We start from the raw sequence: 24,635 nt of genomic DNA, 5'->3' as shown, positions 1-24,635 counted from the left end.
TAAGTCGGTGTCTTATAATTAAAATGAACCTGTTCGCAGTCATGTTTCCGGCGAGTTTTATCCTGCTCTTGCTTTCCTCGCCCCTCTGGCACTGAATTGCCCCGGAGATCCACTTAATGCCCCGATTCCTCACCTGCCCCTCGCTTCCATTCTGGGGCGTGGAGACGACGGAGGATTTGTCTGCAACACCCTAGTTGTTAAGAGGCATCCTTTCCATTTCATAGATGCCCTTGGTTCCACCTTCCCCTGAGGTGGCTGGGGAGCACGTGGGGAGAGACTGGGAGCAGCAGGCAAGAGAAATGCGCTCGTGCTCGCTCCCTCCCTCCCTCTCTCTCTCTCTCTGGTTCAGTGACTTCTTCTCTTCACTCTCCACCTCCGCAGTTCTCCTTGTTCGCCCCTGGGGAAAATTTGCTGCTAACGGTGGTCCCCGGATCCCTCCACCTCCCGCCACACAGAAACTCAGAGCCTTGTTTCTATTCGACTTCCAAATGATGAGTTAGGGCAGCCAAGGGGATTAGCCATCCAGGGATAAACACCCTAATCAGTTATGCTATCTGCCAACATTTATTGGGGTACAGTGTCTGTAGAACATTCTAAAATGTAACCCTGGATTTAGTCAAAACACTAGAAAGCCACATATGTAGACTGTAACATGCTTGACTCTCATGGAATTGCTTGACTGAATGATGTTTCTGGCAAATGCACTTGGCTGCCCGGAGCCAACCAAGCCTCGGTTTATCACCAACCAGCTTCGGCTACATCCACCTCTTTATGAGAAACCTTGTGAGATGTTTGTGTCTTATTGTAGCCTCTAGGAAGTGTGTGTTCTTTCACAACTTTGAACAACTGCTCTGTTACCTTCTTGACTGTCTGGCTTTTTTGGCTATGAATCCCTTTTTCCTTTGGCTGCCAGGAAGCTCAGAGACCAGTGTAGTCCACCTCTATCAGGTGTTCAGGACCCTGTAGAGTTAAGTTTGTGTGCAAATTTTAACACAAACTTGCAAATAAAATACTTTCTTCCCTTTACTTTTCCATTTTTCTGTATTTTGAAGTCTATATGGTGTGTGTTTTTGAAAATGACCTCCTCCCACTATTTCTGCTATGAAATCAGATTCAAGTAAAAACAAAACAAAACAAACAAAAACAAGGGGCGCCTGGGTGGCTCAGTCGGCTAAGTGTCTAACAACTGTCCATGCCGTCGTGATTGATGATGAATTTTCTGATCATGGGTTCATCGACCTCTCAGCACAATGGGGTGAGATGGCCTGGTTTCAGTCTTCATCGCTGGTGTAAGGAAACTGCCTGCCTGCTTCACAGTGGCTTATAAACTGCTGGTCCCTTTCTTAAATTCAGACTCACCGCCTCTAACAGACTTCTCAAGGATCAGATCTCACCTATCCCAGAAGTGCTTCCTACTGGTAACTTTAAAAAGAGCGTGAGTGTTTCCTCCCCTCTTCCCACCCCACCGTCTCCTCACTGTCACCCAGCTTCCCACCGGAGCCTCTCCCAGAACCAGAACAACTCTGACAACATGGACAATAACTTAGTTTATGGAGGGTTCCTTCTAAGTGCTGTGCCTCAGGATTTAATACGGTGCTGGACCTAGCCCTGTATGGGAGATGTCCTTCCCCTGGATGACACCTACGCTTCATAGAGTGTAAGCAAACTCGTTCACAATTTCACAGCTAACTGCTGGCAGAGTCAGGTTTTAATTCAGGATTTCCACCTCCAGCGCCCAGGCTGAGAGATGTAGGGCTGAAGATCATCTAATACAATCAGCTTATTTTCCAGGAGACTCAATAGCTTCCCAAGGGCACAGAGCAGGGTCTCCTGCCTGCTGCACAGCCTTTTGTCCTCAGTGTGTGCATCCGAGTGTGTGTGTGTGTGTGTGTGTGTGTGTAGGGGAACAGAGGGTAGTAAGGAGGACAGGATGTGGGAGGAGTCCCAGAAAGGCAATGCTTGTCTCTGATGAGAGAGCCTTGGCCTATGGTTTTCTCTCTAGCCTCGTCTCAGATCTGCAGCGCTGGCCTCGGTCTTCTCCACCCCTGCCCGTGCTGTCACCCGCCCTCCCACCTCCTGCTCCCCCAGTGGGACGGGCCTTGCTGCAGCCACCCCGTGCCTTCCATCCAGGGTCCTTTTTTAATCTCAGTCTAATTGGTTTGCCTGCCCTGCTGAGATGCTTAATTGGGCATAAGCGTATTCCACAGATTCTGTGCCATTGTGAGCGCTGCCTTCCCCTCCAAGGGGAATTTGCTTGCTCTGTGGGCTCAGAAGGAAAGATGTATTTTATGTTGTGCTCAATTCACTGAGAACTTACATGAAATTGTTCCTGGGCCAGCAGAGCAGTTAGACAACATGACAAGCAACGCTTTCTCACTTTCCTCTCTTTTCTCTCTCTTTTTAAGGTGGCTTATTGCAGTGGAAAGAGCACTGCGCTTGGAGTCATGAGCCCTGGACTCTAGTTTCAGCCCTGCAAGTCATTTGCTCTGTGATCTTGGGCAAATAACTTAATGCCTCTGAAATTTAGTTTTCCCACCCATGAGTTGAGTGAGTTGGATTTGATGACTCTACAAAAGGAGTCATAGTGATGCCGTCAGAACAGGGGCCGTACTCCCTGTGGGGAGTACAAATCCGGCCCATCACCTGCTTTTATAAATAAAATTTTATTGGAATGCAGCTAGACCCCCACGTTTATGTATTGTCTCGGCTGCTCACACTGCAAGGATGCAGTTGAGTGGCTGTGACAGACTCTCTGGCTCCTTTTGTAGCACATGGATTGTGTCATTGCTGAAAACCTTCTTTGATTGTACGCATTGCTTGGAATTTAAAAATAGGACGTCTTTACCAAACCCAATATAGCTTTTCAAGATCCATGCCCACTCCAACCTACATTTTTAATGTTAGTTTTTTCTTCCCACCCTTCCTTTTATCTCATCTCCTCTACTTATATGCTCATCTAGGACTGCCTCCTTGATGTTCCCCAAATCTGGCAAACAGTCCTACCTCGGGACCTTTGCACCTGCTCTTCCTTCTTCCTGGACAGCCTTCCACCGGTGGCCCCGTGTTCTCTTCCTTATTTCCTTCAGGTGTCTCCTTTCCTATCTTCCAATCAAGAAGGCCATCTCTGTAACCGCACCCTCACCCTACCCCTGGGCATCCCGATCGCCTTCCTCCATTTTATTTGTCTTCACAGCACTTCTCCCCCTCCAGCTGGTTAGTGATCGGTGCGTTCTCACCGCAGTTCAACCTCCTTGATATCAGCTCATTTGTTTGCTGCTATATCCTCCGACCTAGAAAAACAGTAGGTGCCCAAATTTTGAAAACGGAGGTCAACTGTTTCAGCTCCACTGTTGTTTAAATCTCCTTCTGAATAGGCCTAAGTGCTGGGAAGCCCTTTTACTTAGGGGACTTCGATAAACAGCACAGTATTTTAGAATCCTGTAACTCTTACTCTTTGCTCCAGCCTCCCTACGATGGCCACAAAGTCACATGAATTCATTCTTTGCACATTTTTAGTCTGGATTGTTGGCCGCTCAGAACAGAGTTTAGAGACTGAAATCGAGTAATGTGGTTAGGCACACAAGGCCCTTCATCATGGGGTCACCGACAACCTCTCTGTCTTTACCTCTTATCATTTTCATCTCTCTCACACATGCACACACACGGCACACACACACCCCTCTCTCTCCAACTGCCTTATCCTCCATTTGTGCACATGGAGCTCATTCTTCCCGAAACACCCTCTCCCTCTCTTTGGCCAAGTCCTATCTTCCCGTCAAGATGGAACTGGTACAAGAAAATTCTTTGCCACCCCCACTCCCACCCCTGCCGTTCTTGCAGACTGGGGCAGGGACTCTTTCTTTGACTAAAATTACCATTGCGAATAGCACGGCATGGTTTCATAGCTTTCCTAAACATGCACTTTTGGCCAGGAAGATGGAAGACTTCCTTAGTATCAGGAGCCCTGTGATGCTGAAAGGCAGGTGGGACCTGGCAGGTGCCTGGCACGGAGTCAGTGCTTCCTAATCTCAGACACACACACACACACACACACACACACACACAGCTACTGAACTCTTCCCTAGTCCCTGGCTGTGTGCTTAGCAGGTCAGTGCATCCCCCCACCTAGGGGCCATCCTGTGAGGAAGGAGCTGGGGACCCAGCATCAGCTGCCCCCCTAATGTCTTCAAGGAAGCATCCTTGATGGCAGGCCCTGGCTGGGCATCTGGGGAGCATTGGAAAGACTGTATAGGCTGTGGAAAAAAAGAAAGAGGAAGGAAGGAAAGGAGGGAGGGGGAAGAAGGAGGGAGGGAAAGAATTGAGTCTTGGGCTTGTAATTTGATGGTGGGGGTGGCATTACCTGGTTCTACGGCTTTTACATTTTACTTCTCCCCTTCTATGTTAAAAGACTGATATAAGAATCAGGATACCAGTTTTCTACTCCCAGCCCTACCACTAGATACCTAGCTGTGTGACTTTTGACCCATGACTTGACTGCTCTGTGTGTAAACGCACCTTAGTTTTGAGGAATGTAGCCATAGTCACATGAAAAAATAATTAATTATCCAAGGTCATAAGTTATAAATCCAAGTGATTATATATATTTGTCTGTTACAGTGAAGTATGCGTATTTTCTATGCACATATAGAGTTTCCTAATTATGTTTATGTGTAATTTTATAAATTTCAGGGATAAGCTGTTGAGGTAAGACTCTTTTACTCAGAAACAGCTGATGATCTTCATTGCCTTCTATTGGTCATCTCTTGCTGAGTAGCAAATTAGCCCCGTAACTTAGTGGCTTAATACAACAGTATTTATTAGCTCACAGTTTCTGTGGCCTGGCAGCTGGGTGTGGCTTCGCTGGGTGTCCTGGCTCTCTCCAGGCTGTGGTTATTGGATTCAAGGTCAGCTGGGAAGGGTCTGGCTCCCACCTCACCTGTGTGGTTACTATTAGGACTCAGGTCCTTCCGAGGTCCCAGTTGCTCAGAAGCTGCTGGCTGGAGGCTCCCCTTGGATCCTGGCCATGGGGATCTCTCTGTAGAGCATCTCATACCATGGCAGAGAGAGAGGCAGAGCGAACGAGAGAGAGATTGAGAGAGAGAGACACACACACACACACACCAGGCAGGCAAAACAGAAGTTGAAATCTTTTGTAACTGAATCCTGGAAAGAACTTTCCATCGCTTTCACATTTCATCCATTAGCAGCAAGTCGCTGGGTCCCTTCCTGCCCACACTCAAGTGGAGAGGACTGGTTACACAAGGGTGTGAACACCATGGTGTGGGGGTCCTGGGAGTCATGTCACAAGCTTCTGCTGGCTCTCAAGTCCCCTCCCTCTGTCCCACTTGCTTCCTCAAGCCCCTCCTCTCCTGTTTGGCTCTTCTCGGATCTCATGGTCCATCCCCCCACCTGCTCTGCTCCTGCCCTTTCTTCCATGGGAAGAGTTGTTCTCCACCACATAAAGCCCACGTGGACTTCAGAACTATAGTTCAGCTCTGACCTCTTCTCTGAAGCTTCCCCTAGAGACCTGAGAAGTCTGGGCTCTTCTGTGTCCTGTCGTCTTGGATCGACAACAGACTGGAAACATCTCGTCTTTCCTGCTGGACTGTGAGCTTCCTAAGGACGTGGGCCTGGAAGCGTCCACCCCCCTCCCATAGACCATCGTTTGCACTCGCTAGGTGCTGCCTGCAAGGGTTCACTGAGTGTGGCTGACTAAGTACCTATGATGTGCAAGGTCCTGAGCTGACTTTATTTAGAATTTCAACAGTGTTAAGAATTATGAACAGAGATTCCATAAGCAGACACAGACCGTAAGCTCTGAGGCTTGGAAATGTATTCCAGTATGAAAGCATTTTTTCAGGTCTATGTTCCCTGCATCAGGGGTCAGACTCCCCTGCTGAATTACAGGGGCATATTCCGGGGTGATCCCCACCCCCTGTTCTGCTTCTCCTTGCTCTGTGCCCCTGCCTTCATTCGTCTCTCCCATCTTGTGGCAGGAGAGGGAGACCTTTTCATTAAACTCTGGTTCCCATCATTTATCGAGGCTGACCTTCCCGTCCTCTTGGCTAGTCTGTTTTGCTCAAGGGTCTTGGGGCTTGTAATTCAGGCAGAATGGAGAGCTGGGTGTTGTAGGAGTTTCATCTTTGGTAGGAACAGAGGTCATTATTAAAGCAAAAGCAGCCTGAACCAAGGCCCTTTGAATTTCTACTCGTATTCGGTTTGCATGCTCCTTGCTCATCGCCCAGGAACCTTTAATGATTTTCATGTCTGGGAATTTGTGAGGATATAAAGTTATAAAACTCTCTTTCACATTGGATTAGTACCTGGCAGTTTCCAAAGGTGTTCTCACACCCGATGTTTCATGTAATCTGTGCACCAGCCTAAAGAAGGAGATAATATTAATTGGATTTTCTAGATAAGGAGAGAGAAGTCCAGAGAAGTGACAAGCTTTGCCCAGGTTGGTACCGTGTAGTTGGCAAGAGGCAGTGTGACATCCTGAGCTGGACTCCCAGGCGGAAGGTCTTCGGTCTTGATCTCTTCCATCGTCAGTGAAAGGGAAGAATGGAAATTCTCCCACATGGTCTTCACGACGTAGATTTGTTTTTTTTCCAACTGGTAAATGCTCACTGAGTGCATGTTAAAATTGCGAATCACACAGGCTCTGGGCTAATTATTTGATTTTCGAATTGTTCTAGAGCCGGTCTCCACTTGCTTTGTGCCTGGGGTCTTCCCCGCTGTGAACAACCTTCTTCGGCTCCCTCTCTTCCTCCCTTGCTTCCTTCCATCCTTCCATCCACTCATCTGTATATTCCCCCAGCTGGCATTCTTAGGACTCCTACCCTGGAACAGGTGCCTTGTACCAGAGAAGATGCCATCACTGGGGTATCATTCACTGTAGGCGACCATGACTTTTGTTTCCTGACACTCCGTAAGCAGCATGAGAACGTGACTGGGTCTGTCTGGCTCTCCACAGTATCCCAGTGAGGAGAACAGTGGTCAGCTAATATCTGTTGGCTGAAGAGAATTGAAGGCTCCAGATCACTAGACAAATAGTAAAAATAATCGTTGTCACTCCCTCACCTTGAGGAGAGATGCCTGGATGGGATGGTTGGGTGGACTCTGCCTCGGGGGTCGAAGTGGTAAGTTGAGGCATCTTGCTCCTCTCTCTTACCCAGGGAGTTTGCCCGTTGGAAGGTGAGGAACACAGCCATCGAGAGGAGAGACCTGGTCCGCCATCCGGTACCCCTCATGCCAGAGTTTCAAAGGAGCATTCGCCTGCTTGGCAGGAGACCCACCACTCAGCAGTTCATCGATACCATCATCAAAAAGTACGGCACCCACCTCCTGATCTCTGCCACCTTGGGAGGTAGGTCAGCAGCCACTAGGCCAGAGTCTTGTCATGCCTGTGGGCCTGGGTGGGAAGGGACGGTGGGCTATCCTAGGGTAACAAAGCCAAACGAATATCTCTTTCACTGTATGTCACTCAAAAGCATATATCACCACATAAGCCAAACCATCTTGGTGGCTGGGGGTCACATCAGAGCACTTGGTTCCCTTCTCTGGGACCATCTAACTCGAGTTTAGTAACTTTTGCGGAAGTACTAACTTTTGCGGCTTCACCTTGGAATTAGCTCAATTCGTCAGGGATGCTTAATCTGATTATTGTATTAGTTCCTTGGGAATGCGGTCTAATCTGGGGAAATAATTAAGCTTCAGAGGCTGTTTAGAGAATTGCCTTTGTTTATGGAAGCCTGCTTGAGGGACTGATAACTTGAGGTTACCATTTTACAAGGAGGGTATTATTTGTATCTTATATGGGCTGGGAGGAGGTTAATAGGAAAGCTGACTAATTGCTGTGCCCCGCTTAGCCTTACCCACCCCTCCCCATTAAGTCCAACCAATCTTCGAGGGAGTCGGGAGAGGAGGAGAGAATAAAAGGGAGGGAATACATTTTTTAGAAAGGGGGTTATGGTAGAAACTAACGTATTTTGATGATTCTGGTTTTTGCCTACATGCATTATTTTACATTATGGGCTAAATCTCGTGGACATCAGTTTTCTTCCGCAGTGACCAAGGCCACTAAATTTTGAGACCACCTCTCGGTGGTGGAGCCCCAAGCCTCCTGCTCAGAGAGCTACTGGAATGTGTTTAGATTTGGCCCTTGCTGGCGAAACAAGACTGGTGTCTTGACGGAGACAGGGCGGGTGGACGGAGGTATGATTATCACATTCGATCGTCTCCTTCAGCAGAGGGGTGTGGAGGAAGGAGCTCTTTAACTCGCAGGAGTCGGCCAGGCACCAGGCGGCTGAGCATGCCATATACATTTTGAGGAAGCCCAGATTAGGAATTTGACGATGTGGGGAACGTCCAGGGAGAAGCAGGTTGGACAAATTCATCCATCTTCATAATAAGAAAAGCCAGGGGCGCCTGGGTGGCACAGCGGTTAAGCGTCTGCCTTCGGCTCAGGGCGTGATCCCGGCGTTGTGGGATCGAGCCCCACATCAGGCTCCTCTGCTATGAGCCTGCTTCTTCCTCTCCCACTCCCCCTGCTTGTGTTTCCTCTCTCACTGGCTGTCTCTATCTCTGTCAAATAAATAAATAAAATCTTAAAAAAAAAAAAAAAAGCCAGTATTTATTTTTTGCCCACAGTAGGCCTCGCCCATTGCCCATGGTCCTTAAAATATGCAAGTTAAGTCCAGTTATCTCCGTTGTCTAGCTAAGGAAGCTGGCAGCCAGGAGAGGTAGGGCTAGCAGGTGACAAAACTAAGGGTTTCTTTTGTTTTTGCTTTTTATGTTCTATTTATTTAAACAAAACAAAACAAAACGCAGTTTATCCTAAGTTTTTAACTTCGGGTTTTCTGTCCACAGAGCCTACATTTTTTTTTTTTTTGACTCAACTTCAGTTATCTCTTTAACCAACTTATTCACCCTTCCGGCTCCCAACACCCCCCCCCCAAAATCAACCAACCAGTGTGTATTTGTTGCCTATTGTTAGTCAAATATTAAGTTAAATAGGACTTGGAATGTTAACCTGTGTAGTATACGTTCTATTCTACTGTAAAGTGAAGACGGAATCAGTTCCACATTGGGCATTTCATTAACCTGCCCCCCTTTTTCTTTGAACTTCTTCACCTCCCATCTCACTTAAATACCAAAAAAAAAAAAGAAAGAAGAAAAATATATTGAGACCAATTCCATTCTTCAATTAGAAACTGCATTCTGTCCGAGTCCCTGGAAATCCCAAATAATAAAGCCCTTTCTTGGCTGTGAAATATATTTTTAATTTCTCCAAGGCGGAGTGGTGAATTATTCACAGAGCCTTGTTCCCCTTCTGTTTTTACAGCACAACATTTTAAAATATGCAGAGCTTTGGATCGAGTTCCAGTGTTGGACAGCAGGCCCTAAATGTTCCCTCAGTCCTCAACATGCAGGAGTGGGGAGCAGGAAGGGGAAGAGATTTACTGTTGATTGAACACAATGTGCCAGACAGACCCTGCATGAGGTCCTTCTTACGTCATGTTTTCACTCACTCATTCATGGAAAAAAAATTTTTTTTAAAGATTTTATTCGTTTATTGACGGAGATAGAGACAACCAGCGAGAGAGGGAACACAAGCAGGGGGAGTGGGAGAGGAAGAAGCAGGCTCCCAGCAGCGCAGGGAGCCCGATGCAGGGCTCGATCCCAGGACTCCGGAATCAGCCCCATGCCGAAGGCAGACGCTGGACGACTGAGCCACCCAGGCGCCCCTGGAAAAATGTTTCTTGAGAGCCTGCTCATGCAAGGGGAGGGGAGGAAAGGGGTAAGTTGTAGTGAATGGAAGGGCAGGCAATGGAGTTCACCTGCCTTGGTTCCAGTCCTGTCTCCTGGTCCACGCTGGTTTTGGGGCACCTACTCTAAGCCTTGGTTTCCTCTTTTATAAACAGATGTGCATATTATGACAATTAAATAAGATGAGGCTTTAAACGTGCTGAGCACAGTGTTTGACACTAGATTGTTGCTATCGTTGGTGGCGTTTAGTAGTCTTACTATAATTATTGTAATTTCGTGGGGCTAAGGAGCTTGGGGATTTGGGATTCAAGCCCATTCCTACCACTCACTAGGTGAAGAGGAGACATTGAGAAATTCACTTGCCCATCTAGATATCCGTTTTCCTGCCTAAATACAAGAAGGTGCAGGCAGTGTTACTCTCTGTAATTTTTCCTAAGAAGAACACCATGTTCATTTAGAAGAAACACTCTGATAAGCTGTTCGAGGTGTCAGGTGAGTTCCTAAGGGCATGCTCCAACAACAAAACACGATCCTCAACTGTCACATGGAGGACAAGTGAATGCATTTATTTGGCTCCTGAGGGAGAGAGAAGAGGAAGGAAAGGCAGTGAGAAAGAGGAAGTGAAGCCAGCCGGAGGGCCGACACATGCCAACTCCATGGGCGCCTCAAGTTTTTGGTGAAATTGATTGAATTCATAATGGACTTGATATGAATGACTTTTCTCATGGAAGGTGGTAAGGGAAGAATCGGGGGTCTAGAATGACACACAGGAATACAGGGATAGCAGTTTCCCTCCGTCCCTCCAAAAGCACCTTGGAGCCTGGGTGTCTGTGCGATATGCATGATTGAAATGGCACGCACGAGACTGTGTGCCTACCTCGCAGACAGATGTGCGCAGACGTCTCCCTAGACCTGGACGTGAGTTCATCTGTATGCAGACGTACGTACATCTGCAGCGCCCTCGTGCACACACACAGGACTCCTGCATATAGATTGGATGCACAATATATGTGTATATGTGAGATTGCACATGTATGAATGCGTGTAAATTACACGAATGTCTGTTTATGCGCGAGGGCTTACGTTTTTGTGCTTGTGTGTACATTTGTGTGTATATTCATTATTCCCCACCCTGCATTTTGGGAAAGCTCCCTTGGGCTAAGAGAAAGGCTGAGAATAAAGTCACAGGAGCCCAGAATGGAGGGAGGAGGGATACTCCGGGGACCCCCAAATCCGGGCATCCCTCTCCCCCACCCAGGAGCAATAGCCCCTCTACACTCACAAGGTACAATGATAGGCTCCCACCTCATCCCCATCCCCTGTGTCCCACTTTGTTCCCCTCCGAAAGAAGTGGTGCAGAGAGAGAGGCGAATCCCCTGGAGGACAGAGAGATGGAGGAAAGGCCTATGTGGGGTGAAGAGGCAATTTGCAGGAATGCCCAAATGGGAAAGCAACTCTAAACAGAACATTCTCTTAATAAACAAGAAATTAAGTCTTAATAATGCAGCAAGAAGCCCATTAACCCCTCTTGATCTAAGGCTTGCTTCTGCCAGTTTTCAGTCCAAAGGGAGCTATGCCTGTTCCACCTTCTCTTCCTCGGGCCCCACGGAGAGCCTGCGCTGACACTTGGAATATTTATTTCCTCTGCCTCCTGGCTGTAACTTCTAGCATATCCACATACCGAATCATTTGCCCCTCCACCCATCTATCTGTTCATCTAGCCATTCAATCGTCTGTCCACCCATCCATCCACCCATCCATCCACCCATCCATCCTTTCATCTATCCATTCATCCATCCCACGATAACTGAACACGTCTTCTTCTTCTGACCTAGGTGAAGCGTCGGGAACATTACAAATGAATCCATAGACTCCTTGCTCCCCCAGGCCATCACCCACCCTCCTGGAATTCTTTGTCTAATTGTATAGAGAGTCCTTTCTAGGCCAAATCTATTCAGGTCACTATGGATTCTGAAGGACGGAAGATCACGTCCTTCTGCATTACCAGTGAGACTTCACAGGAAAGTGCAAACATGAGTGTCTTACTCTGAACTCACATCTAGGCGTGTGGGACCCAAAGGTTAATTTTGATGATGATGAATCTTCTCATCGGGACATTTCATTCTAGTTCTTGAAGCAGATATGTCGCTCAATGAACACCGTAGATTCGGTTGACTTCCATATATATTCATTCATCCACAAATACTCTGATCATTTGCAAAGCACATGAAAGTGGAATGAGGAAGGCCTCTTACCTCCTCCCTGACCTCCCAGTGATTCTCCTCTAGCGAGGGAGCTGGGCTATTAAGCAAGCGATCACCAGGAAATGTGGGAGGTAGTGCATTGGAGAAGTGAAAGAGACAGGGAGCACGTAGTTAGAGCTCTTGATCTAGTTTAAGTAAAGAGTGGGGGATTCCGGGAAGGCTTCTTGGAGGAGGTGTTGTCTTAGGAGAGATCTGAGGGAGGAGTAGAAGTTAGGAGGGGGGAAAAAAAAGAAACGAAAAGAAGAGCCCCCCCCCCATGAGAAAACAGGGCGCGCTTATGCAGGATCGAGCGTAGAGCGTCCGGGGAGTGAAGCTGGAAAGACCAGAGCATCAGTGCCTTGCAGTCCACATTCCCAGGGGGGATGCAGGCAGCCTTCTCCTGGGCTTCGTTCCACTCTCTGTATCCTTCTCCCTTTGCTATCCGCCTGGTAAACTGAAATGCCCCGCTCGCGTCTCTGTCTCCCTCCGCTAGCCCTGTCCGCTAGATATGGAAGTGTGAGCCCCATATGCCGTTTTAGATTTTTCTCACAGCCACATCTTTAAAAGTAAGAAGAAAAAGGGGAGACTCAATGTTAACAATATATTTTATTTAACATTGTATATTCTAAATATTAGCATTTCCATGTGTAATCAATAGGATAAACTATTAATGAAGTATTTTATATAATTTTAAACTTTTCAGATGTTGGAAATCTACCATGTAGTTTACACCTATGTGGTTACAACTAGCCACATTTCAAGCGCCCGAGAGCCACACTTGACGGGTGGCTCTCGTCTTAGACAGCATGATTGTAGTCACTCAGTGACTCTAAAACAGGGACAATATGTTATCCATTTGTCACCCCAGTGCCTGCCAAACGCCTCAACGCATGTGTGCAGAGCTAAATTGAATGGACAAGGTAAAGAGTCATAGAGTGAAGGTGATTACATCTCTCTCGGGGTGAGGGCATGGTTGGGGAAGCTCACCAGAAAGATGGTGGCTCACTGGGTTCTGAAGAGTGTGTAGGAGTATGCCAGGTCAAGGACAGCGGAGGAAGGGTAAGAGAAAGTGAGAAAAGCTGGATAGGAATTCAATGGTCAGATAGCAGAGGGACAGAAGGCATTCTCAGCAGAGAGAAGCGTTTGAGGAGAGTCCGGGAGAGGAAAATCAGCAAGAATAAATCATGGAGACAGAAGGAATGGTTTGGCTGGAACTCAATGGGGGGAGATGGCAGTGAACAGACAGACTGGAGGTTACATGTGTTAAACTGAACAGCAATGGAACTGAGTTCTAGAAGCAGTCATGGAGGGATCGGAGTCCCAGGAATTAGTCTGTGGGTCAGGGCTGTGCGCCCTGCCTAGGATAATCACTAGTCTCCCGAAAGCAAATTGTGTTTTTTTTTTTTTTCTTCAACTCAAAAAGTAATCAGCGTTCTAAAGAAATTTTGGTCATCTTAAAGATCAGACTTTTGTCCTCAGAAAATATTGACAACATTTTTCTCTGATTTTCCTATTCTCTTGGGTTGAGTAGACAGAAGGATAAATCTCTGTCTAGAGAGATTTTACAGTAATCACGTAATGGTCATTAACACTCCGGTGTACGTGGCAGGCGGGGTTCAGGGTACTTTTCTGCAGTTGGCTAATTTAATCCCATGACAACCCTGCCCCCAGTTTTGCACCTGGAGAAATGGAAGTGTGGGAAGGGTGAGGGACTGTTCGTACAGCTGGTGTGGACCAGGCAGTCCTGCTCTAGGGACCGCTTTTCACTATGGCTTGAAGCGAGTGTGATGACGACAGAGAACCCGACCGTGCTGCAAGGACTTGACAAGTATCATTAATTTTTTCTTCTGAATCACTGATGGAGTAGGTGCCAGTCTTCCCCTAATTTTGTTAACGAATAAACTGAGGAACAGAGAGGTTAAGAAATATCCCTAAGTTCACAGTTAATAGAAGGTGAAACCAGACATATAAGGGTCACATCTGTTTAGTAGGCATTTCTGGACCTCCCTTTCTGAAGTTCTGATGAAACATCTTATTATCCCAAATGAAAGGGACCAGAAGCTAGTATTGTTAGTAATCTAACACGTGTTACGAAGGAAAACTTAATGGAATAAAATATATGAGTCTCTGCATTCATCTCTTGTTCTCTGTTTCTCCAGCCCCTCTCTCCTTCTTCCTCTCTAATCTCCCTCCCTATACCTGACTTTCTTCTCACTTCCTCTCTCCGCCAGATGCAGTTTTCTGTCTGTGCATTGTGCTCGCAGAACCACAGTGCCTGGCTTTTGTAGGTAATGAGAGTATCTATTGATTGAACTACAAAACATTGATGTATTAACTGTTTACTATCTACTATCTGCCAGGCCCTGGGCTTTGTGCAAGGGATTGGGCACTGGTCAATGTAGACGGTGTCTGACTTCACTCATCTGACAAATCATTTTTTCCCTCTTTTAGGCACCCAGTTTTCCTTATCTGTACCTGTCTTTAAAGAATGTCTCCCTTCTCTCTCTCTTTCTCTCTCTCATCTTATCTCCCTCTTTAGCCATCCATCCATTCATCTGTCCATCCATCTGTCTGTCTAAGAAGGGGCAACAGCAGGAGAAGGAGAGAAAGGGAAAGAGGAAAGAAGGAGAGAATAGGAAAGGAGGGTGCAGAGAGGAGGGGGAAACTGGATGAGGAGGAGAAAACAGGAGGAGGAAAGGAGTGTCCAGGGCAAATCCATCATATTACAGGGGGAGAGATGCAGCCTCAAGGAGAGGAGGTGGGCTGTGTTGCATTGACGCTGGTGAGAACTACGTGGTGGATTGGTAAAGGTCAGCCTTGACAACTGAGAGTCTTTCCATGATCCTTGTCCCCCTAGAACTTGGTGCTTACAGCCACTTCTGGACTTTCCTCTTTCACCATGCTCTTGATTTTCAGAGGCAGAAGGGAATTGGGGCAAAATTCGTGGGAAGGTCAAGGCTATGGTCAGCAGCCAGGCCCTGGAGCCTTTCTCCCACCCCAAAGCTCGATAGGCTCCCTGAACTTCTTTCCTTTTCCATGCAGGGGAGGAGGCCTTGACCATGTACATGGACAAAAGTCGCCTTGACAGGAAGTCAGGGAATGCCACTCAAAGTGTTGAAGCTCTGCACCAGCTCGCGTCATCCTACTTTGTCGACCGTGACGGCACCATGAGGAGGCTCCATGAGATCCAGATATCGACTGGAGCAATCAAGGTTGGCTTGAGGGTGGATTGGGTGGAAGGTTCTTAAGACAGCTATACTGCACGTGTCAGGTATTCTGAAAGCCGATGGGCAGACACAATCCCCGGTTTCATATCCATGGAGCTAACGCTGACAATGCCCCCTGCCAGCCACTGATTGATGTGGTCAAAGGCCCTGTAAGATCATGAGCACTGCCGTTAGGGTGACCACGTGTGCCGATTTGCTGGGGCAGCCCTGGCTATGGTCGTGGCGTAATTATCAACAATCCTCTCATTCACTCTCCAAGTTCTCCTGTGTGGATCATTTTTTAGGTTCCCTTTCCAGGTCCAAAAAAGCTGAGGCTACAGCTGGTAAATGATTTTTGCAAGGATCTAGAGCTAGCAAGAGGCAGATTGCTGATGCCTAGATCAGTAATTTGTTAAACACTTGTGTTTTCCATCCCATTACTCACCCCCCCCCATTTTACAGATGGGAAAACTAAGGTCCAAGAGCTAAAGACTTTTTTGTTCAGGGTTAGACAGCTGGAGTACCTAACAGGGACTAGAATTCTACTCACTGGACCAGAGGTCAGCTATTTCTGTCAAGGCCAGATAATAAAAATTTGGGGCTTTGCAGGTCATATGGTCAAGTTTGCCATAACTCAACTCCGCAGCTGTAACACAAATATCAGCCGCGGACAGTATGCAAACAAGTGGGCATGACTGTGTGCCAGTAAAGTTTTATTTACAAAATAGGGCAGTCATGGGCTGACCCATACTCCTTTGCACCAACAATACACAATCTACCCTTCCAAGATGGTGGACGCGCCCTATATCGTGGCCGAGACAGCAGCCATTAGTCTTGTGGGGTTATGGAGCACTTGAAATGTGGCTACCGAGGACCTAAGTTTATAAGTTTATTTCATCTTAATTAATTTTCATTTAAATAACCACGTTGAGTAGAGCAGCTCTAGACTTTCAATTCAGTGCCATGGAGCACAGACACTTTAAAAAAAAAAAAAAGAAGGTTCTATTCTAAATGCAATAAATTCAGGGATTACCTTTCTAAAGAGAATGAGGGAGGAATTTTTGATATAAAAGATTAATTTTTCTCACCGTTTCAGTGCAGATTTTTTGCATCTCACGTTTTCTGAAACCCGATCATACCTGCATTCTACTCCTCAATCTTCGATCTAATTTCTTCTGAATTAAGTACAGACCTACCCTTATATTAAGAATTCAAAAATATCTCTAGGGAAAACGTGTGCATGGTGGGGGGCAGGGAAGGGGGGGTGGATGGAGGAAGACACAGGCAGAGGAGTTAGAAATTGACCAAGGGAAGAGAAAAAAATGTGGGAGTGAGTTACTGAGGAGGGAGGTAGGAAAGAGAGAAATAAATCAGATCGACAAACAAAGAGCCAGCTTATCCAAGAAGAATCGCCTCTGTTGGGGGGGATTATGTTGTTAGGGAACTCGGCACAGAGAGACAGATCTTTATGAAGCCATCAGAGTCGGAGTGAAGCGAAGGCCTGGTTTTCATTATCACCAAATGGTTCTCTCCCCGCCCCCCCCATGGGAGGTGGAATTGAGATATCGAAGCTCTGTCAGAAGATAATCTTCTTTCGTGCATCCTGGAAGCGCAGCCTGCCTCCTTACAAGGAATTTCTCAGAGAAATCGCACAGAGGCCACTCAAGAAGCCATCCTTAGGCCAACATGTCTTCCACGCTCAGTCTGGGACTTGGATTTTTCTTGCCATTTCTTGACACCACCTCAAGACCCAGCCAGCTAGAATTGTAAGAGTAGGAGCCGACCCCGGGTGAGGAAGTTCTGCCCGGAGCTTTCTTTCCCAGGATCTCCTTCGCAAAATGAATTGATAGTTTTGAGTCTCGTTCCATAACAGCTATATTAGGGGGGTGTACCCAAAAAAGAATAAATTGCTTTAAAAACCAAAACTTAATAACCCTTCATCTATATACACTGTTTCCCAAGTGCTAACCACTCCCAAAATAGGATCTCTTTACCTATTGTGGTGGGCGAGAGGATTTTGTAGATGGGGACGTTGAGGCTGAGAAAGGGAAGGTTACTGACGCAAGGTGTCCCAGCTGGAGGAAGGCACAGCTGGCATTTGGACAGTCGTATGACCGTCTTACAGGTCACGCCACAACTGACGCTGTCTTTATACTCGGACGCAAACCTCAAAACTACCCAATAAATAATTGTGTTAAGCCGTGGGAAGTCAAGGCGAAAAGGATACGGAACCTCTCTTCATCCTAAACCGTGCTTACTTCAAGGTTATGAAACATATTTAGAAAATAATTTTATTGGTCTTGCCTAATAATGCATGTGTATCCGTGACTGATTCTAGAGATTTGGGGAAATCCGATGCCCGTGTTTGGACGTAAGCCATGTGACAGACATTTCCACCCATCATGTCTCGTCGCCCAACTTTCCTGGAAAGGACTTACTAGCCTCGGGTCACGGAAGCCGAGAGAGGTTGAGTGACTTCCTTAGGTCACACAGCAAATTCAGGGCACCGTTAGCATTTGACGCAGATTCTCCTGATTGCAAAGCACGTGCTTTTGGAATATGTTGTATGCTTCAGCTCGTTAATTCATATCGTACGTAGAGTGACCTGGTGAAACGAGAGCCGGGGAATGGCTCCAGGCTGTGAACTTGATTACCCTGCTACCCTGACGTCTGTTTGGTGATAGCCTAGGTGTGGCCTTGGCCAGGCAAGGTGCCCGGGAAGTGGCCATTGGCTCAGGCCAGGACGCTTTCTCTGCCGGCTCTGCTCCGCTGAGGGCTGACTCAGCGGGGCCCTGTCTCACAAGTCTCTGACAAGGGCACCTGTCTCACACCTGTCACCCTTGATATCCACTCCAGGTCACAGAGACACGCACCGGGCCTCTGGGCTGTAACAGCTATGACAATCTGGACTCTGTGAGTTCCGTCCTTCTGCAAAGCACGGAGAGCAAGCTGCATCTTCAAGGTAGGGTGCCCTGGAGAGTCGGGACCAGAGGGCGGAGGGGGAGGAGAGACCGGGGATTTCGAGGAGGCATGATGTGGCGGGAGCGTGGAGAAGAAGATGAAAGACAGAGAAACCGATAAAAACTAGGAATATGGAAATGAAGACAGGTTACGATGCCTGACGCCTTTTTAAAATTTTAACATATACGGGACATTAAATTCATGATTATTAATTAGTTTTCAGATATAAAGTATGAAAATGTGAGCTTTATCCGATTATTTTGATGAAAATGTCTAAACAGTGTTATTTATAGATGCTCCAGACCTAATATATATTAAAGTTTCATATCTTACCGTCAGAATTTCCTATATTATTGTGTTTGATTTTCAATGTATTTTGGCAGGTGTTATTTGAATTTTAAGAGCTATTGAACATTTCCTAGCATTGCTGGTTCTGTGTAATCTTCTTTTTCCTTAATCGGTAATCATCTGTGGTCTTGAATATATGTATACACACATACATATGTGTTTGTGTTTGTGTCTGTATGTGTGTGCTTTTAGCAAGAGTTTACGAATGAGAACACTCAGTGCTGGCTGGCTATACAGAGACATACTCAGGCACTGCTAGCAGGAACGTGACAATTATGGGATGACTTTGGTGATCTATATAAACATGTGTATCTGTTTAATGTCTTTTTTTATGTCAGGTCCCTATTAGGCGCTTCATATATACTCCTGACCTTAAGGAAAATATCCTCTTTAAAACAGTAATTTTACCCTTATTAATTCATCGTAAAGAAGTGTGGAGATTATAGGAGAAAACATACAAGGCTTTGAGTATAGATAGTGCTGTTTTAAAAAGGATAATTTATAATAGCAAAAAAAAATGTAAAGATCTGAATTTTCCACATGAGCCGACTGCACAAAGCATGCAGTATCCATACAATATCATATTAGGCAGGTATGAAAACGTTATGGATAAGAATTTACAAGAATTTATGAAAGGGATTTGATCCGGTATTCGTTTAAAAATGGGTAGTTTCTGACCGAATGTATAGCATGCTCTGAACAATGCGAAAGGATAAGGGAAAATAATATTGCAAGGAAAGATGCCAAGATGTTAAAAGAGGTTACCTCTGGATGGTGAGGTTGCAGATGATTTATTTTAGGCTTTCAGTTCTTTTTCTAACTTTTCTACAACGATCATGTATTAACTTTATAGGTAGAAAAAAAAGGCATGCTTTAACTTTGAGCAGACTAAAAATGTGACCTTCTAGAAAGGTATCTGATAAAGGTGATTCTGAATGTCAGTGGGAGGAAAGTGGAGTTGAGATTGGCAGGTGGAGCTAAGCAGAGCCTAATATGACTTTTATATTCCAGTTCCTTGGCAACCCTTTGATTCATGCTCCTGTTATAGAAGGTGGTTGGAAAATGGCGCAGGGAGGGCTTGGTAGTGTCACTTGGGAGCACTGAACGAAAACCCCTCCAGGAATTTCAGGCCAAGAAAGTGGCTTAGTGTTCAAAGAAAACACAACACAACAAAACCTCAAACACATGCGAAGAATTACCCTGTCCCCTTTAGTGGAGGAAAGAGTGGATGGCGGGTTTGGTAATAACCTGATAAGAAAGTAGATAAGAAAGACCGATCTGCCTTGGGCGTGCCAGGATTTTCAGCTTAACAGTGTCCGTGCTACCTGTGGCGGCCTTGTGACACGAGAGCAGTGTTTGAGTCCGGGAAGCTGGGCTCCAGCCTGCACTCGATAACCCTGCTGTGCTTGTTGGCAGTGGAGAGACCTGTGAGTTATAATTGGAGTAAATTTAGAAGGGATTAACAAGATGTTACCAGGAAGTTATTAAGATCTTAGGGACATCTAGAAGCTGGTTTACCATGGAACTAATGAAGCTTAAGGTCCAGGGCTACCCCACCTTCTGTGTCCCCAATTTTTTTCATTCTAAATATTCACTTCCACATCTTATTTTGAATTCCTTTTCTCAATAAGCAATTACGGTTGAAGCCTCAGTCCTCCAAAACCCAGGTCCACCATTGGTTACATTATTAGAAATATGTTGTTCACCCAAAAGGGGGTGACATCCTTGTCCTCTTCTGGATTGGTCCGAGCACACCTGGAGAATTGGGTCCAAGTCTGGGCATCCCAATTCAAGAGGGGGACTAAGACACTACAGTGTGCCTGAAGAAGGCTGTTTTATGATGAATAGCTTAGAAGAGTTGACTTGGGGCAATAGAATTCGTTTGCAGATACGTCTTGCAGAAAATATAGTCACATTCATTAATGTGGATAAAATGAGCCAAACCCGATCTGCTTGCAGGAAATGACAAGGATCCCAGCTTTTAACTGGGATGAGATAGATCTCAGTTTAAACTCAGTATACAATAGATCTTCCAATGCACATTCATGCCCAAACTTGCAATGGCCTGCTGAGGTACGTAGTGACTCTCTATTATTAGAGAATTATAAGTAAATGACATCTAATAGCAATGTTACAGAGGGGTTTTTTTGTTTTTGTCTTAAGATTTGTTTTATTTATTTGTCAGAGAGAGAGCACAACAGGGGGAGTGGCAGGCAGAAGGAGAGGGAGAAGGAGAGGCAGGCTCCCTGCTGAGCAGAGAGCCCGATGTGGGGCTCCATCCCAAGACCCTGGGATCATGACCTGAGCCGAAGGCAGACCCTTAACCAAGTGAGCCACCCAGGCGCCCCTGTTATAGAGATTATTTAATCATCATTCCACTGGGTTGGGTAATTGAAGTAGGTGGTCTTCAAGTTATTTTCATTACTGATTCTAGGGTTTTATAAAGGTGGTGAATCACCAAACCTTTATAGAGCCTGATTATGTGCCAAATCCAATGCTAAACCCTGAGGATATGAGCAACAATGAGTTCAACTCAATTCAGCAAGCACATATGTATAAATAGATATCTACAGAGATATTTCTATATCTGTATAGGTAGACATATTCTTTAAGAACCCATGCTGGCATTGAACTGGGCATAAGGATATAGTGGTGAATAGACAGACACAGTTCCTGTCCCAAGGAAATACACACTCTATCTGAGAAGATGGGCTTAAACAGACAATAATAAGCATAAGGAATTGTAGTGGAGAAAAATTCTGGGGCTTCCTTCCATCAGACAGTATGAAGACTTAACCTACTAGGGAATCAGAGATGATGCATAGGATGAGAACTGGAGGATGAAGAGGAGGCAGGGGTGTGGACATGGAAGCAGACAGGGTCTTTATAAAGGAGCACAGGAGGAAATGAAAATGTCTCAAGAGATTAAAGCAGAGACACCAATGGTGGGAAAGACCAAATAATCCTTCAGATCCTGGAAGGCCTCTGCATCACATTAATGACTTGAACACTAATTTGAGGGTAATGGGCACCGTGAAAGGGTTTTTGAAAAGGAGGTAGCATGAAAAGGTTGATAGTTTTGGAAGATCACTCTGGTTGTCATGCGGTCAATTACGTAGACACGGGTAGACTGGTGGTGGGTGACCAGTGAGGGGCTACTGCAGCACTCGAGATGAGATGTCACAGATTCAGACCATGAAGGTAGCAGTTGGGGTTGAGAGAAATAGACCAGTTTTAAAGTTACTTAGCAGACATCATGACCAGAATTTAGTGAGAAGACCATGAAGAATTTGGGTAATCTGGTGAATGGAGTGTGGGGATGAGAAAGAGAGGAAGGGTAGGGAAATACATAAGATTCAAGGTAATATGTAATATAATAGACATAACAAAAATGATGCATACCGTTACGGAGATTCAGGAAAGGGAATAATTCACTCGGACTGGCTAGGTAGAGGAGTCATAGAAAAAAAATATCTGAGGAAGAATAACATTCTCTTGGTGGAAGGTAAAATAAAACAAAAGCTTCTTAAATATAATACAGAAGACCATCACATGACTTTTGGATCGGCTGGTATATTATTCAGTAGGATACAAGGAGCATTAAGTATAAAGAAAAGGATAGATACATTGAACCACATTAAAATTAAGAATTTCCATCAAAAACCAGGGATGTACTGTATGGTGAATAACATAATATAATAAAATGTTATTATGAAAAAAATAAAATTAAATTAAGAATTTCTGTTCATCAGACACAACTATTCATAGAATGAAAATACAAGCTGCAGAGTAGAAGGAAATATTTGTGATATATGTATCTGACAAATAATCCTTATGCAAAATATATAAATAACTCCTAAAACCAACAAGAAAGAAGCAGACAATCCAGTAAGACGAGAAAATGGGTAAAAGACATGAACAGGCATTTCACAAACAAGAATATTAAAATGGCAGATAAAGATTTGAAAAGGTAATTAACTTTTCTAGCCCTCAGAAAATGTAAATTAAAGCCACAATTCAGTTTTCTAACCCAGCCACCATTCTGGTTCAAATGAAAAACACTAACAATATCAAAGAGTGATGGTGTGGAACGGTGGAAACTTACATGCATTGCTTGTGGGAGAATAAATTAGTCCAACCACTTTGGAAAACTCTTTTGGCAGTATCTACTAAAACCACAATATGTCTTTGTCCTGTGACTCAGAAGTTACAATTCTTGGGAATGTGCCCAACAGGAATGGGACCTATGTTCACCAAAAGACATGAATGTTCATAGCAGCTTTATTCAAAATAGCCTCCAATTGCCCATCAACAAGAAAATGGATAGATAAATTGTCATGCATTCTTATGATAGGCTACCACACAGAAATGGGAGAAAATAAACTACTCTTCTATGCAACAACATGGAAGTATCTCATGAACATAACATTGAGTCAAAGAAACTGGACACAAAAGCATACACAGTGTGATGATTCCATTTCTCTACAGGTCAAAACAGTGAAAACAAATGCATTGTTTTAGAAGCTCAGAGGGCATTAACCTTTGGGGAGGGAGAAGAAGGGACTGACAGGAGACGGGAGAGATTTCTGGGCGTATTTATAATGTTCTGTTTCTTGATCTGGACGGCAGCCCGTGGGGTGTGTTTACTTTGTGAAATTCATAGCTCTGTACACACATGGATTATATGTATACATTTCTGTGTATATAATATGCATCTATTAAACATTTATTTAGTAATGTGCTCCATCTTGACATCCTCTGCAAAGAGAAGACATGAATAAGGCAGAGACATAAAAGAGCAGGAGGTGGTCCAGCCCAGCTAGAAGATAACTGCTCGGACTGAGGGCAGAGGAGTCAGGAATAATGACAGATGATATTTATCCAGAGCTTCCTTATGTGACAGGGACTGTGCGAATTTATTTTTATTACATTCATCTTCATCTGTTGGTTTTTATTTATCTTAACTTACATTTAATTGCATCACAGAATTACATTTGTTACATGTTTAAGCCTCACACTGTTCCTACGAGGAAGGGGTAAATAAGCATCCCTACTTTGTAGGTGAGGACACGGGTGAGAGAGGGCACTCAGTAAGTGATTGAGCTTGACATTTCACCTTGATGGTCTGACCTCAGAGCTTCTCCTTCTCAAAATGCTGGTGTTCTGTCTTCCTCTCTCCTCTCCTAATTCTGCTGAAGGAGGCTGGGAGGGGAGATTCTACAGAGGTTTATTCTGGTGGGTCGAGGATGATGCGAATGGCACTCTAATGGCATTTACCTTGTGGTGTTTCCTCAGCTGCTCGTGAAACAGGGCAAAGGTAGAAGAAAAGAGAGAAAAAAAAAAAGAGGATTGGAGGACACTAGGAGTGAGAATGACAGGATCATAGAAATGATCTCAGGCTATTAGTAGTCAAAACAGCAACAGCCAAACTGCTAGTAATAACGCTAATGGCATAATGATAACTTCTTATTTTTATACTTCTCTCTCCAAGAAGCCCATTGAGTGTTTTGCTGACATTGTCATGTAATTTAATCTCGTATCCATCTGGTGAGGTATACGGAGAGCAGAGCTCTGCCTTAGTAGCTCACTGAGGTGGAAAGCGATGCAGAGAGAATATTTTGCTGAAATCAAGGATGATCCATAAATTTATTCATTCATACATTCATTCATTTAGCAATATTTATTGAATATCAACTACATGTCAGATATTGCTTTCAGAGCTGAATATATAGCTGTGAGTAAGCTAAGTCTCCATCATTTTGGAGTTCATATTTAGTGTGTGGGTGTCAGGGGAGCAGACGATAAACAAGTAAACAAAGAAATATATTTTCCTTACAATCAAAGAGATGGTGAAAGAACAGGTCATGTAGAAATTTGTAGACCATGGAAAAAACTTTAGACTTGACTCTGGATGAAATGAGAAGCCTTTGCAAATTCAGGCAGTGCAGGAACCTGACCTGACTTACATTTTAAATGAATCACTATGACTGCTGTGTGGAAAAGACTGTAGAGAGGGCAAGAACACAGAAAAGGAACCCAGTTCGGGGGCTATTGTGTTTACCAAGGTGAGACAAAATGGTGGCCGAGACCACGATACCGGTGATGCAGG

General features: G+C 45.2%; 1 protein-coding gene across 2 annotated transcripts in view; it reads left to right on the top strand.

The window, feature by feature from the left end:
- Positions 1-24,635, top strand: part of BRINP1 (BMP/retinoic acid inducible neural specific 1) — a 187,206-nt gene that overhangs the window by 111,843 nt on the left and 50,728 nt on the right. Inside the window, exons 3-5 of one of the 2 annotated variants that reach the window (XM_034664395.1) lie at positions 7,176-7,366; positions 15,054-15,223; positions 18,074-18,179. In XM_034664395.1, coding sequence (XP_034520286.1) covers positions 7,176-7,366; positions 15,054-15,223; positions 18,074-18,179 — 467 coding nt within the window. Of the gene's footprint in view, positions 1-7,175; positions 7,367-9,721; positions 9,800-15,053; positions 15,224-18,073; positions 18,180-24,635 lie in introns of those variants that run through there. The other variant, XM_034664397.1, reaches the window with a different exon arrangement.

This window comes from Ailuropoda melanoleuca, chromosome 7, assembly GCF_002007445.2.
Source record: "Ailuropoda melanoleuca isolate Jingjing chromosome 7, ASM200744v2, whole genome shotgun sequence".
In the NCBI taxonomy this organism is placed as follows: Eukaryota; Metazoa; Chordata; class Mammalia; order Carnivora; family Ursidae; genus Ailuropoda; species Ailuropoda melanoleuca.
The sequence above is the reverse complement of the archived record's forward strand: the minus strand, read 5'-3'. Positions and strand labels throughout refer to the sequence as shown.